We start from the raw sequence: 17,349 nt of genomic DNA on the forward strand, positions 1-17,349 counted from the left end.
TATTCATATTAAGAGATTTAACTATATTTCACAATCCTTAAACCATATTATTCAATGTTATTTGTGCACCAAAACAAAACTGTTATCACTTTGAGGCATAATAAATGTCTACTTAAAATTTTTTTCTTATGTGTAATGATAACAGACTGGTTATGAATGGTTTAATGCACAAATCTTATTTTCAAATTTTGAAAAACAAGGCTCTCTATTCCACATACTTCAAGTAAAACTGATAAATGCCAGATGAAATGATAATGGGTCTTCTCATATTTTAAATACTTAAATATGTTCTAATTATAAACTTTAATGCTTTATTTGAAGTTCAAACTTCATATCTGAAGTACATTATGTACCACAGCTACAGCATTCACTTATAAAGTGATTATAGAATTGAGACTCAATAGCAAAATGGCTGTATATTGGCCAAGATTCTACTTTTATTACTCATGCATCTACTATTGTTCAACAAAAAAATACTTACAAATGCTTTGCCCTAGGAATCAAAATAGAAGAGACAGTAAGATGAAAAAAAAATTTAGTTCACATTCTGTTATAATGTTGTTTTAAAGCTACACAGTTCTAGAACTTATTTTGAATTAATTAATACTGTAATTTCAGAAAACAGTTATAGTGTAACAGTTAATCTGGAAGAGATCATCAAAATAATCCATTTGAAAAGTCATCAATAATAAAATATCATAAAAGAAATACTTCTCTAAAATATAAACATGTTAAAAATAGTTTTACACATATTAAAGGAATTAGATGTAGATAGTGCAAGAGTTATTACTCTACAATTAAATTTAATTGTTTAGACTTATGGAGCATTATATGTACAAACTCCAAGAAATTTTGAGTAAAACATTCTAAACAACCTTGTCACAAAAGATAAACAAAAAAATGGTGTTTCATAAAATTAATTTCAAGCAGTTTTCTTTTTCAATGAATTCTGCTGTTGAAAATAGGTTGCACAAAGGAAAGGTAGAAATTATAAGAAAAAAGGTAGGCATGGTACAGTTTTGTCCTAAACAGTAATGCAGACACAAAGGCAGATATTAAAGTCGTTAAAAACCTTCTGCACACTTAAACAAACCCAAAAATAGTTTAAAAATACCCCTTTAGTAAGCACCATAGCAGAGAAGCAAAACCTGTTGTCTTTGTAATTCAAAGGTTCCCAGTGCTGGTTCTGAAACACCCATGTAGCATTTCCCATATCCCTACTACTGTGGTGAACCAAACCTTTCCCAAACTACTAAATATTTTTGATAAGTAGAAAAAGGATATTCAATATTCACTTCAAATAGCTCATCTTCAATTTATTCTTAACGTCCTGTAAATAATTTTCCTTCAGTAGTGCAGTGCAATATAGAATAGTTGACAAAAGTTGCTAGTTGATTCAGATCCTTCCACATTTTTTTCTGCTGACTGTATGACTGTCTTTACATCAGCTTTTGTTTTCATTTCCTTCATTTTTAAATTTTAAACCTCATCCAAAAATTTCCTTCTCTTGCCCACAATTTCATTCTCTTTCAGTAATTTTGTTCCTCCAAATAGGCAACATAATTTTATATGGTTGCTGCAACCAACATTAAGAGCTCTTTTGTCATCTGTACATTTATATGCAAAAACGGCTTGTTTGGGTTGAGAAAATATTTTACATAGAAGAGCGAACAACGTTTGTGAACCTGACGATGACCGAAGAAGGTCGAAACGTTGTTCGCTCTTCTATGTAAAATATTTTCTCAACCCAAACGAGCCGTTTTTGCATATAAATTTCTCAACAAGTGGGTTTCTCGACATCACTGATCTGTACATTTATAATTTCACTAACAGCTAAAACAAGATTAACAATAATTCTCTTCACCAGCAATGGTTGCTGCTGAAGATTCTCCTCACCCAGTAAAGTTTCTCTCAACACTCACCTGACAATGTGACAAAAGAAGCAAAACTTTCACTATACACCACAATTTTTTTTTTTTTAAATTGGCTTCAAGCCTACATGTTCATACAAAAAAGTATCAAATCTAGAGGATGTGAAGCCAAAATCTTTAAAACCATTAGTATGCAATGAATAGTGTCAGAACTCTCTGTACTCCATCTGCACATCATTGAAGAGAGGCTACTTGATGTAGTTTGTTGCAACAAGCACAAGCAGGATTATGTTCTATTTTGCCACATTCTTTTATCGTTGTTGACCAAATTCAATCACAAATCATGGAGCTGCATATTTTAGATAAGGAAGATATTTGATGTGAGTGTTCCTCATACGTTTATTGACTAGTGTTATGAGAGAAAAAAATTGCACTATTTTAAGCAAATTTCAGCTGGCCACTGGCTATTTTTACTAAATCTTGTCTGCAAATGCAATATTAAGAAGCTTCAGTGCTAAAAATGTTTTAAAAGTGCCTTCTTTAAGGAGCATTCTTTCAAACCATAAAAAAATGAAAACAAAATAATACTACAATGACAATAAATGTAGGCAACACAACACAAATAAATAGATTTTAAACAATTAATATATTATTTATAATGCTTTCTTATATGACTTTCTATATTTTAAACATGTTAACCTTTTCAGTAGCTTAATTTCCTTTACTTGGTTAAAGCAGTCTGATTTTCCTTTTCAAATATATTTAAAGCACAATTTTGTATAAAATAAGTATCACTTTACACTTCTTATCAGTATTAACTTTATGCATATAAGCTCAGTCATTCTGACCAACCTTGTAACCATGAAACTATATATAATTTTGAATGTTCACTGCATATGTTCACAAAATTTGCCAAGTTTTTCGTAAATCTTTCATACACAAAATATCAGAATTTTATTTAAAATATATCCTTGACTTATTTGTTTTTGAATTTACTTTGAGTCAGTGATTAAGAATGACTAGAATAAATGCAAGATAATTTTCATTTTAAGCTTAAAAATACTTTTTTAATCTTACAATTTTTAGATTTAATTTGCATAAATTCTATTATCTCTTTAAGAAATATCAAAGATTGTTTAAGAAAACTTTATATTTCATCTATTACTTTATCATAACAATATACAGACTCAGCTAATTTAACTGACCTGGATGCATCCCCCACCCAAAACAAAAACCAAAATTACCTTGGCAGAATGACTATAGATTGAAACTGAAAATTACAATTATTTGTCCTAAATAATTTAAAGGCTGTGGCAGTTTATATTTGTTTTCATTTCAACATTATTATTTTATTGTTCTTTAAACCATATCTAACATTTAATAACATGGTACAATGTGTACCACATATGATAAAGTTATAGTTCATGTCATAAAATTGAATTAAATACATCATTATTTTCTTAACTTATGTCAGCAGTAGTTGTACATAAAATAACCACTTAAGGACATAAAATAATAATAAGCAAAAAGGCAATCAATCTCTTATAAGTATTATATTTTAGCTTGCTTTATCACTGAAGTATACATGCCTTAATATAATTCCCTTAGTTGATTGACCAGAACCTATCAAGATCAATCTGCAGGAGATACAACAAAGAGTATCTCAAACTGGTTAAGAAATATAAATAATTATACAAATTAAAATTCCCTTTCTATTGGCTATAAATGATGTAATGGTAAATGTCAAACAGCTTTGATGGCAAATTGTGAATGAGAAAGTAATATGAAGATGTGAGGAGTGGGTTTCAGTTTATGGTTTCTATCTCCCTCAAAAAAATATCATAACCACAATAAAATTGGATTTTACTTTAGTACCATCTAAACAATAAAATATTCAATATACATTAAACAAGAAATACTTAAATAAGTTCTTAAACTGCACTTACTTGTTCATATGACACCATTTTTCTACTTTATAATCACTTTTATTTGTTGTTCTTAGTTTAATGCTATATTTTAAATGTAGCTTTGGAAAAGGTCATGACAATCACATATGCACTTTGATCCATCTGTATGCACATGGTTAAACTATGTTTTTGCATGATTCTTTTTTCTTTCTTTCTTTAATACCATACAATATGTAAACATTTACACTGCTATCAGTGGTATATATTTATGAGATTATTGATAAAGTAACATATGATAAAATTACGAACTAAAGTGATTATATGGTGAGTAAATTATTAAGAATGTCTGAATTGATACTTAACTACAAATACAGTATGTGTTGATATGTGTTTGTTTTTGTAACACATCAAGGATAACTAGAAAGTATTTATATTTTGTATTATCACTGTTTTGTGCAGCTACTAGCAGCAGAAAAGTAAAAAGTGCTATTGTACTGGTAATATCTGTTGGGAACACTGAACAGTACAATTTTATATTAAAATATCTATCCAGATAATAACATCATATTATCTGTCTATAGTATATTAACAATACATAATTAAGTACATATAACAAATACTTTATTTTTTGAAAAGCAGAGACCATCATCTTTAATGAATCTGTGGGTGTTCTCACATAAGAGCAGCAGCATAAGCTTGTTTGTATGGGAGAAGGGGGTTTGAGTGACATATTTAGCAATGCACTGAAAGATGCTTGTTTTAGCTGCAAAAGCAGGGTCAGCACAGCTCTTATTTTGAACTTTTTTCACACAATTTTGTTTTTAGATTTAGCAGTTCTATCCTTTTCATACTTTCAACATAATGGCAAATCAGAGGCCACAGCTGCAGAGCCTTCTCAGTTATATGGGCATTTTTCCATCCATGAGTATTACCAAAACTTATGCATGAATTTTTCAAAGATTACTACTTTACTAAACATTTTTTTATGGCAGAAATATCTTTAAACAGCAAACAGAAACTGCATCATGTACTACATGCAACATCATAAGTGTCCACATTTGGCAGGGAACTAGTTAAGTATTTTTTCTCTTGCACCTATATAGTGTTAAAGAATTTTCAGTTCACATTCGCGCTACATCTAGTTTTAAAATGTCTACTTGTTTACCTAATGAAATACCTATGGCATTCCACACACAACTGCAAAAAGTTTATAAATGTGAAAGCACCCATTTTGTCCCATTTTTTTTTTTTAAAGGAAGTCATTTGATGAAGCATGTACTAGAAATACAGAACATCACACCTCATTCTTACTTAATCACTGTTCCAGATGTGAATGTAGAAATCCAACAGTTTAGACGACAGATGTTTATTCAAACTTCAATCCAATAGCAGCACTCAACTTTTCTGTTTTATGAATTGGTGTTGAATGTGAGAAAGAAAACACAAGGCCACAAGTTAACAAGCAAGTATACTTTCCCTTTGGCCTGGCATGGCCAAGCGGGTTGAGGCGTGCAACTCATAATCCAAGGGTCGTGGGTTCACATCCCCATCGCGCCAAACATGCTTGCCCTTTCAGCCGTGGGGGCATTATAATGTGATGGTCAATTCCACTATTCATTGGTAAAAGAGTAGCCCAAGAGTTGGCAGTGGGTGGTGATGACTAGCTGCCTTCCCTCTAGTCTTACACTACTAAATTAGGGACGGCTAGCACAGATAGCCCTCGAGTAGCTTTGTGCGAATTTTAAAAAACAAACAAACACTTTCTCTTGCCTCATAAAAGTTACTAATCTTTTCACAGGATTAAAAGAATGATCAGAATTAATGATTCTGGGATATTTAGAAAAAACTCATAATTCTTTTAGAACAGCAATTATTTAAAACACAATTCTAAAAATAAGAAAAGTACAATAAAATACCAATAACTTACTATACAAGATTAAAATCAGTAAAAACCCCTATGAGACTGAAACAATGTTGCATACCTCAAAGCTAAAGAAATGAATGAAGACTGGATGGAGTGGGAAAAGATAACTACACAGGAAACTACTGCTAAATGGAAAATTATGTTAGACGTAAAGTTTAAAACTTTATTAGCAAAGAAAGAAGAAGCAGATGATGAATGTTATGAAGAAAATTCATTGCCAAAAAGTACAATAGTTTTTAAATAATTCTGTAGTCATAAATAAATCAGATTTAATAATAAATGATACACAGACTGATATTTCAAAACAGATGTATAAATTTCTCATTTGGTCCAAGAAAAGTTCTTAAAAGGATATCATGACTGAAATTGAAACTAACTTGAAAAAAGTAAATAATGAAAAAGTGAATATTGTTAGAAGTGAGTGTTGTATTTTGTTAGACAATTTTAAGTTAAAAAATAATAACAAAAAGGACTGAAATTTTGCAATGTTTGAAGGAACAAGATTTGATTTGTAAAGCCAATAAAGGTGGACAAATTATAATTCTTAATAAAAATGATCAAGTTTCTAATTTTCTGAAAGAAGGTCTATATGAGAATATTAAAGTTAATTCAATAAATAAAAGAAAAATTAAAGAGTTGTATAACTAACACCTTATCAAGTTTATCTCTAAGCAACCTTATTCCACCTAAATTATATGTCTTATCTAAAGTTCATAAAACAGGTAAAGGTCTCAGACCTACTGTATCTAATATTAAGAGTTAAATTTAAAATGTAACAAAATTTATATCTCAGTGATGTTGAGAAATCCCATTTGTATAGAAATATATGCAAAAAAGGTTTGTTTGGGTTGAGAAAATATTTTACGTAGAAGAGCGAACAATGTTTTGACCTTCTTCAGTCATTGTCAGATTCACAAAGAAAGAAAGAGGTAACTGACCAGAAGCTGGACACATGTTTGGAAGGGGTTGTGTAACTGAGTGTCGGAATGTAGAGGGCAGTGTTAGATGTTTGAATATATAAAATTTTATATTATTTATTTTATTATATTTAATACAGGTATAAAGGTGTTCCTTTATATTGGTTTATTTTGGGTTTAAGTTGTTGTATAAGTAAGGCTTCTTTAATTTTTCATTTGTTTATGTTTGTTTTATTATTTAGTATTTGAGTGTTTTCTATGGTTATGTTGTGTTTATTTGTCTTGCAGTGTTCAAAAACGTGTGAAGGTGACGTTTTATGTTCTTTGAATCTGGTTTCCATTTTTCTACTTTTTTTTTTATCCAATATAGAAGTCGTGGCAGTTATCACATTGTATTTTATAAATAATGTTGGTGTGGTGTTTGTCAGTGTAGTTTTTACATAGTATAGACCTCAGTTTTGTGCCTGATTTTTGAATAAATTTGGTATTAACTGGAATGTCATATTTTGTTACTAGTTTTTGCCAAATGTTGGTTATTTGTCTGCTGAAGTCGGGAATATATGATATGCAGCAGTATATGGATTCGTGGTTTTTTGATTCGTGAGATATATTTACTTTTGTTGGTTGATTTTGCTTTCTATCTACGTGTGTGCGTATAATGTTTTCTACAGTTTGTGGAGGAAACTTATTGATGTTGATGAAGTATTGTTTTATTTTGTCTAATTCCTTGTTAATTTTATCTGGTGAGCATAGTTTTATGGCTGTGTTTATTTGGTTTCTTAGTATGTTGAGGTTTTGTTCTGCTTCATGTGCTGAGTCCCAAGGAATGTATAGTCCAGTATGGGTGATTTTTCGGTGGATTTCTGTTTGAAATTGTGTATCGTTCTTGTAATTTTGAGGTTAAGAAATGATATTTTATTGCTTTCTGACTGTTCACATGTGAAGTTAATGTTGGGATGTATAGAGTTAATGTGATTGAAAAATGCATGTGTTCTGTAGATCTGAATCCAGCAATTGTGGCATCTACATATCTCCAGTATAGTGGTGAATGTAATGCAGTGTTAATTGCTTGTGTTTCAACTTGTGTCATAAAAATATTGGCTAGAACTGGTAATACTGGGTTGCCCATGCTTAGGCCATTTGTTTGTATATAGTTCTGGTCATTGAACATGAAGTTTGTCTTTATCGTGGTGAATTCTATGAGGGTTGCTAACTGGTTGCTGGGAATGTCTATAGTTGGGTTAGGGTCTCAGATATAGAGTTCTGAGGCTATCTCACAGGCTTCAGTGGTTGGAACTTCTGTAAAGAGGGATATGACATCGAAACTGGCCATTAAGGCTTTATGATTAAGTTGATCAAGGTTAGATTTGAAATTAAAGGAGTCTTTAATGAATGAGTTGGCTGATGTTACATATTTGGAGAAAGCCCCTACTACGTATTCACTGAGATTGTAATTAAACGATTCATATGTGGACATTATTGATCGTAATGGACAATCTGGTGTATGAGGTTTGGGGATGCCGTATAATTGTGGTGTGCGTGAGTCGGTTTTATGTAGGTAGGAATAAAGTGTTTGTGAAATTGTGTTGGCTTTTTTCATTTTTAGTGGTAATTTGTTTAGTTGCATTTCATGTGTCTTTGTTGGATTTGTGTGTATTGGTTTAAATTTGTTCGTGTCTGACAGGATGTTCTTCATTTTTTGGATGTATTCATTATGACTATAGCGTTACCTTTAACTGCTTTTAAAATTTTTATGTTTTTGTCTTGTTTTAGGTTTTTATTGGAATTAATGTCTCTTTTTGTAAGATTATTTTTTAGCTTTCTGTTTAAAACATGTAAGGTATATATAAGATCTATATGAATATAACATAGCTTACATAGGATAAACCAGAAGAAATTTAAAATTCAGAATTAATGAACATAAACAAAATGTTACTGTTTCATCTTTAGCAGAACACATCAGTGAAACTAAACATATTAAATGGGAAAAAAAACGTTTATTTCAGAACAAACTGGTAATTTAATCAGCATGAATATACATGAATCTACTGAGATAATTAAATATCAAAAGTAAATTTATGTAATTAAATAAGGATGATGGACCTGATAGAAATGTGAGCAGATAGCATGAAATTTTTTAACATGAAACTGATCTTCTGATAATTGTATAAATAAAGGTTATATTTTGGAAAATATTATACCACTGATGATGATGCATTGACATATGTCAAAATATGTGAAAAAAGAAAAGTGTACAAGACTGTTTTTCCAGTTTCTGTTTTTTTACAGATTTTAAACTTATATAGTAAGTTACTGGTATTTTATTGTACTTTTGAGACCAGAAACTGTCTTATTTTCAGAATTATGTATTTATTAATTGTTGGTTTTAAAATAACTTTTTTTTTACTGATTGAACATTACACACGTCAAGCAATTTTTAAAATTACTCGGAGCTCAATGCTGTAAAAATATCATTATTTGTCATAATAGAAGACAAAGTCTGCTATCAGTTACTATCACTGTGGTCAAGCTTCATTTAAATTTTGAAAACAATGCAAAAAAATAAAAAATCTGTTTCACAGTTGCATTCACATGTTCCAATTCACTGTGTTTTTTTCACTTACTATGGTTGTCAAGACCACTTCTCACATATGGTTTACAGTAAGCTTGAATTTTGCCCAAAGCTTTTCTAGCCATTGAGGGTATTTATCAATCATTAGCCATATATAGTTAAATGTACACTTCCAAGACACTTTATACTAAACTAAATTACAAAACTGCTGACAATGCTCTTAAAGTGTGTACCTAATGGCATATGCACCTTAGCCATCTTACTTATTTCTAATGATTGTTTGAACAAAAATTTTAGAGCAGCTTAGAAACCAGAAAAGAATAAAACAAAAAATGTCAGTCATAAAAAATGTAGTGTTGTCTGAAGTATATTAAACTTACAATATATTTCATGAAACTTTTCCCACTCTTTTATATATATATATTTTTTCATTTTCCAAGATATTTTTGTACTTGAAAATGGTCATTTTTAAATTCCATGACTATAATAAACCCTGCTTAAATAACACTTTTGACTGGATTATAAATATCCAAAACAACTACAACAAATAAATTTTTGCACTGCATTACTATAGAACTTGTTTTAAATGAAGTTTCTGACTGAATCATGATCATCTTCTACTATACCTTTCTCTTACTTTAGTTTCCTTCATAAGAACAAGGTACATAATTATGCACATATTTATCAATTTTCACAACACAAAAACTGAAATGATTTTGTGAAATACTGATAAACTGATAATACTTTTTACACCAACTTTTAAAACACATATTCAAGAAGTATATTTAATTTGGAAATTTGACATCATTAAATTGGGTATTTGTCCTTAACATAAAACATACTCATTAGAGAATTTAAATATAAAATGTTCCTTCTCCATGGATCACAAAATAATCATGAAGCAATATAACTAAATATAGGATTCAGTTTACTTATACTGTGCAATGGTATAAACCATATGTGACAACTAACTTATTCCCATAGTACTGCATTAACAATTTAAAATATCTATTATTTTGCCTAATGAAATATAAATCTGAACTGCATGACATTCTTAGCCTGAAACTGTACTCTGACAAAAATTTATTAGCCAATGTATACAATGACTTTCTGTATTTTCATTTAGAACATTACTAAATAATGTAATCAGTGTTAACAAGAAGCTTAACCTACTTGGAAAGCTGAATATCTCCCAGACTTCCTAGGTCTGTTATAAGAAGGTAGGTAACGTCGAACAGGATCCAGTTCATTTATGTGTAAAAGTCCATCAACTACAAAGAATAATCAAAACTGAGCAAAAATATTCCTTTATACAATAAACTTTATAAAATTACTAATGTTTACAAGATGAAAATAAAACTCTACTCCTACTCTTAACTCTTTTCACACAGGCTCAGTTGAATCAACCAAGTTCACAATCATTTTGTACTCTTTACAGTTTGTGTACTGTAACTTTTAATACAGCATGTGTATCATCGCAAAATCTGGCAGACTTCTGTACACAAGAAATTAGGTTTTCTAATAAATTATTTTTAATAAACAATTGTCTGTGAATGCAGAGTAATTAAATTTACTTGTCTGAGTGCAAAATGATTTTCATGTTAAGATTAAAGTTAACATTTCCTTACACTTAAAATGCATTTCCCAATAGATTCTTACTTACTCCCACAAAACGTTATTGACCTATGCTGCCATTTATTGGGATGAATTTTCACTTGTCACCAGTCTTGATACTCCCATTTATCTCTGCATACTAACATCCAAATAATTATACACCAGCCCACACCAGTATTGTGACACTGCCCCTATTGTAACAAGCACCCTCTCTACTCTTGCAGCAGCTGACCAGTTTGAGATTAGTCAGATCATACTAAGCCACACCAAAGGTGGAGTGGATGGGTGGGAAAAGTGAGGGAAGGTTAGTACCTATTAGAAATTCATTTTCAGTTTTAAAAAATGCCAACTTCTGATACATCTTACCTCTTTTCACAAAAAAAATCTCAAATCCCACAAGCTGATCAGAAGGTGAACCCCTTGAAGAAGTGGTAAAAGGAAAACCATTGGATGTGAGAATGAACTAAAAACAACACATCTGTGGAAGACTGCACCACTTATGAGGGAGATATTATCCTCACTTGTTTGTGGCATTAATATAGCAGAAACAAAGGAAGGATCCAAAGAAAAGTTACACAAACAATGAGACCCCCCCAATGTAGAGTGACTATGGAGCAACAGACCATAAAGTGGAGTATTTGGAACAGTAAATTAGTTCTGTGGTAGGAAGAGGATCCTCTATCTTTTATTTCAAGAACAGATGCCACCAGAAAAGAGGATCATTCAAACAAAGAATTTACATTCACAGGTGCACACCACCATGAACTGACATCCAGTGGCTGGTAGAAAGTTGGAGGGACCAGAAAGTCATTCATCCCCAGCCCAAAATATGATAGGCACTGTGGATTTTTGTACAGTCAACAGTAGATGAGGGTAAACAACTGCACACATGGGAAATTATGTCTCAAACAGATAAAACCAACACCAGTCACCTGGAACTATATGGGGTGTATCTCCAGTCCTGGTGGTATTGGGAATTTATCATCCAGTCTGTGAAAGGAGCATGGTACATCCAAGCACATGCAACTTATGTGACTGGTTTGGCTACAACCAATGTCTGACTCCCAGCAAATGACATCCAGCAAACAGTTAGAAGAATGGTGCCTTGGCTAGATAAAGAAACAGCAATATATGGCAGTGTGAGAAATCAAATACATAGCAGCATCTGGAATTGTACATCAGGTCTGCTGTAAGAAGAGCATCACATCATCCTCCTACTCTCACCTGCATGTGATTTCACCACACTCAGGAAAACAGACTCCTGTGGCCCATCCCCCACCCCCCAATGTAAAAAGTGCACTGGAGAGTCCAGAGGACTGTAACATTAGAGACACTGCAATGATACATTATTTTGAAAAGCCAAGCAATCATGTTAATAGATTTGACCAACCAACACCTTGCAGCTCCTGGAATTGTATGTCAAGTCCATGATAGGAAATGCCTCAAATGTCATAGATCAGAAAAGTGCAGTAATCCCTACGTTTTACTCATGTTATTCCATCAATGTACAGTCCAAGACAAACATATTTACGAAGCAAAAGACTATAAGGTATACCTAGGGGCAGTTCTGCAGATTACCCTATCTCAATGTCAAGAAACACTCCACAACTGGAAAGAGAAGTATCCATAAAAGGTGACATTTCAGACAGGGAGGAGCAAAAGTAACATCCACAAGAGCACTGTTCCGATCCAACTAACATTCAAAGTTGGTCAGTAAGAGAGGGGGATATAAGAGATCCCAAACAAGGCTCCACTGATATATTAAAACCCATTAATGATGGCACAAGGGTGTGACCATGAGGAATGAAAGCTTCAAAAGAAGCCCAAGTTTCCAAAAGAGATGGAAACTCTTGCACAGTAGGAGAAGTGGAAGATAAAATGTTACATGTGAGAAATTCCAAAGCTTGTAACTGAAGTAAAGCTGGTCGGGTCCAACAGAGAAAAAAGTTGGAAAATACCCTGAGAAGAAACAAAAAACTGAGAAAACTCCTCCACTGTGACAAGCCAACCCACAATAAAAGCAAACTGGAGAAGATATGAAGATATAGTACTGAGACTTCTTTTCAGAAGATAAGAAGCAGCTAAACATCCAAATAATGATGGAAATATAGGCCCCCTGTAATGAATCAGGAGGGCAAAAAATGGGATCCTGAATAGGAAGGAAGGGAATAGAATTGTGAGATAAAGAAGACCAGACTTACTGAAACAATTTTCTAGACCCATGCATAAATCACCAAGGACCTCCCCCAGTGTTGGTAAATTGAAGGAGTTTGACCCTCACCAGCCTTGATCCAAGAAAAGAGTGGTCAGAGTAAAATGAATATGCAAAACACTAATCAAATTATTGGGGTCTGATCTCACTAAGCTAGAAGTGACACCAAATATAGCAAGTCCAAATAAGGAAACTTAGGACAATGATAATTATACACACAATCATCCACAGTACACAGGGATCAACACAGTAATCACCAAACTCAAATGGTCCCCAAAGTAACTTGCAAGAACCCCAATAATCAGGGAAGGAGAAAACACTAAATAATGACTCAAAAGGCTCATCTCCAAGAACAGTAGGGATGAAAACAGGAGATATAGAGAGAACATATATGACTAATCAAATCCATCAAAGGGGAAAATGTTTTGGGCAAGTCCCCCAAAATAACATACTACTGAGAGGTATATTAAAAGGGGGTAAAAGGCTGTTCAAATATAAAACTTCCCATGGGACAAGTGGTGTCACTTCCTCAGCCAAGAACTGTAATTCTGAACCATTGGAGATATTCAGTAATTTCATTGCCAGAGTAACAGCAGTTGTATATTTATGGCCACCAAACTGTGAGTGCATAACTCATGAAACTGAATGAGAGGAAATAAAATAATTTGAAACACTCTAGAAAATGGAATGAAAATGGTAAAGAACAAAGTAGTTGAAGTAGAATATTAAAAAAAGTAAAAATTTGTGGATAAGTGAACCAAACTACAAACAAAAAAACACATCTATTCAATAAACTGCAAATTGAGAAATAGTTAACAGTTGCAAGATTAGAGAAAGTGCTGAGAGTAGTGTTGCACTCCTATTGATGGAGGTTTACTGCATAATCATTTGCATATTAATATACAGAGATAAATGAAAATATCAACATCAGTAGTGAGAAAAAACAGTGCCAATAGAGAGCAGTACAAGTTGATAAAGCTTTTTGTAAGTAGAGGTAGCCATTATATCAGAAAATACTTTTATTTATCTGAAAAGTTTTCAAATTTCATTTCTGTAATCTGTAATAACTCCTATATAATTACAAAGCACTATTTTTCAGTAGAAATTTTTATATTGTTTTCTCTAATCTAACTTCATACAAAGTTTATCAATTTCATCGACCACCAAAAAATAATTCAAAATAAATCTAAACTACCTTTTCTTCTTTCTAGAATGATTTCAATTTGTAACATCAAACTACATTTGCTTATCATAAATAGCTTTAAACTTAGAACAGAACACAACTGTTTATACTTAAAGTTTTATTGTTTTATTGCTCTTTGAACTGTGTCTAACAAGTAATCCTATCAGAAATTGTGAATCACTTGGTAGATATCTGCATTTCATGCTACACTATATAATTACAAAATATACAGGCTAATCACAAGTTGAAGATTTTATCATCATCATCATCAATATTCTTCATTTAATCTTGCCTAAAAACTTTATAATTCTGACATTTAAGTTGCTTTTATACTAATAAATAAAGAATATACACAAAAAACAAGAAATAAAGCACTTACTTGCATCTCTATTTATTTTTTGCTATCAACTGTCCATGAAAACTTAACCCTACTGTTTTATACTAATGGTATTATTGCAGCAAATAAATGTTTATTAAGCCATGCACAAAAGAACTAAAAATAACAATATGCAAATACCAGGCAATGTTCAATGATGACCAAAATTTTTCTTGTTTTCTGACTATGCAACAAAAGCTGTTAAAAATTCAGCTAATCTTGTCAATAGGTTTCCTGTTGGAAATCAACAATTCTATTTTAAAAAATACATAATATATCACTTAATAGATTACAACCTTGGATTTATTTTGGTTATAAATAATATTGCATTAAATGTCAGAAAAAACCTGGCTATGTCTGAAAGAAGGATGTAACAGCTCTGCATGACAATGGGGGTCTGATTTTCTAGTTAATAGCTCTGTAACCAAATAAGATTGCAGACTATAAAAATTGTGCTTTGTCTGAGCAATGACAACATTATAATGAGTAATTTACATTAAATTTCATACTTCTTGAAAAGGAAAAGCTGAACTACAGAAGAAGAGATAATTACAGAGCAAATGTCACAATTTTCACACAGGAAATTCAGAATTTATTTTAAATATTGTCTTACGAACTTTAAGAACCTAAAACTTATATGATGCTAAAACTTCAATTATTAGCTACATCATGATGCCAAGTTTATTTATATATGATAAGAAAGTAGTTTAATTAAATGTTGAATGTAACCTACTAACATCTTCTGAGATGTGCACAAAATGATGCCTGTTTTGAAAGAGTTAGCAAGGTATTGCCATTGAAGACTAAAATGTCAGTACACTGTTTTTGTCAATATGGCATTGAAAAGCTTACACCTACATAACTTGATTCAGTTATGTTCAGCTACTATCATACATAGAATAATCAAAAGTTTGTGTTTAAGGTGACAACAAATACTTGAAACCTAAAAAAAACTGTTTCAGTTTTGTTTGGTTGCAATGAAACTACAATAATTAAAGTTTATAAGTATTTAAAGTGACAACAAAAATTGGTAATTGAAGCAATTTCTCATTCAAGAAGCCTTCTATAAGTTAAGGGAAATCTGTCCAGTTATTCCACATAAACTATAATCAAACTTTATTGTAATTTACTTGATCAACAAGCTTTAAATTTAACATGACATTTTGCATTAGCTACCCCATGTATATAACAGTATTGTGAACCTATTGTACAAACCTTCTTGTAAATAACCTCAGCCAAGAAGCATGTTTTTTTCAGTCAGAGAAACATTTTGCTTTTGTTACTCCATGTACAGCACAGTAGTGCAAACCTGTTGAATAAACTTTCCAGTAAACATCTTCAGACAAAGACCCTTCATTCTGGAGACTTAAACCCTTAACCTGATTTCAACTTTACTCCTTTGTTTCAAATGGAAACCACATTTTCTTTTGTACCATTTAATATATTTACAATCAAAAGCCTGGAATCCATCTTTCCTTAAACTGTTTTTCTTTACTAACCAAAAGTTCTGATATTTTAAAACTCTAGCAAAACATACTCAACAATTTCGAGTCCATAATTGATATTTACTCTTCATTAAAATACTCTGTAAGTAACATGATAGATGGTAAAGTTTTGCAATAAACTAACTGACACAACAGACTATGGATGTTTTAAGAAAAAACAACAACTTAGTAACTGTGACACAATAAATGGTACATGTTTTACAATAAATATACTTAGTGATTGTGACACAATAAATGGTACATGTTTTACAATAAATATACTTAGTGATTGTGACACAATAAATGGTACATGTTTTACAATAAATATAATTAGTGAAACAATGGACAGAAAATATTTTAGAAGAAACTTAATCCTCATGACACAAGAATTGTACCTTTTACAGTAAACTTACTCAGTAAATGTGACAAAATGTAAAGAGCCTGTCCCACCATGAAGAGATTTCCCACATCACCCTCACTGCTAGGGACTCGAGGTTGGGATCCTGGTTCACATTTCTCACTCTCTAAACACTCAGGAGGAACATAGAAATATTTTGGTACAATGGCATCTATAGCAGAGCAAGAAATAAGAATTTTTTTTATTAAATTCATTAGACTTTTCCATAACTTATAAAATGTTTTATGTTTTACTTCATTCTTAATTTCTAATTACTATAGTTGAAGCAGATTAAAATCTGTACAGAATTAACAAGACTCAACCATTAAAAATAATTTACTGTCTGCCATTTGTGGTTTCATGTTAGAAGTTCTTTTCTATTGTACAGTTATTAACAAACAAAATCAAATGTGTGAAATGGCTGTAACCACCCCATACCCTACTTTGTAGCTATTTCTAATAGATGTCCTATTTAAGAGAGGTAAAATATAGAACTTATTATAAACTCTAAACAAGTTTTAACATGTTGATAAATGTATTTATATGAACAAGAATGATGCCAATTTCTTCACAGCCCATAAAACCAATTTGAGAGTTATGAAATAAACAGCTATAATGTGTGATAACAGGTGTAAGGTCAGATATTACTGAGATACAATGTTCCATTGAGGTGTTGCATGTGAGCATGCAAAGGAATGTCTTAGTGAAGGGAAGCAGTCATACCCTAAAGCAGAAAGGATACCCCTGGCAGTAGACACAGTATATACGGAACTAACTATGAACATGAGACTCTGAGGCCCATAAAGACAAAATCTCAGAGGTACCAAATACTGAGCAGATGAAAGGACCCAGAATAAACCAAACATTTTAGTAAAAGTGAATATTGAGGAAA

General features: G+C 31.6%; 1 protein-coding gene across 12 annotated transcripts in view; it reads right to left on the reverse strand.

Annotated features, from left to right (window-relative positions):
- Window positions 1–17,349, reverse strand: part of LOC143240204 (putative phosphorylase b kinase regulatory subunit beta) — a 125,233-nt gene that overhangs the window by 48,215 nt on the left and 59,669 nt on the right. For all 12 annotated transcript variants that reach the window (XM_076482288.1, XM_076482286.1, XM_076482282.1 and 9 more), the window contains 2 exons: window positions 16,474–16,629; window positions 10,365–10,462 (listed from right to left, as the gene is read on the reverse strand). In XM_076482288.1, coding sequence (XP_076338403.1) covers window positions 10,365–10,462; window positions 16,474–16,629 — 254 coding nt within the window. The remainder of the gene's footprint in view (window positions 1–10,364; window positions 10,463–16,473; window positions 16,630–17,349) is intronic.

Source organism: Tachypleus tridentatus, chromosome 13, assembly GCF_004210375.1.
Source record: "Tachypleus tridentatus isolate NWPU-2018 chromosome 13, ASM421037v1, whole genome shotgun sequence".
NCBI lineage: Eukaryota > Metazoa > Arthropoda > Merostomata > Xiphosura > Limulidae > Tachypleus > Tachypleus tridentatus.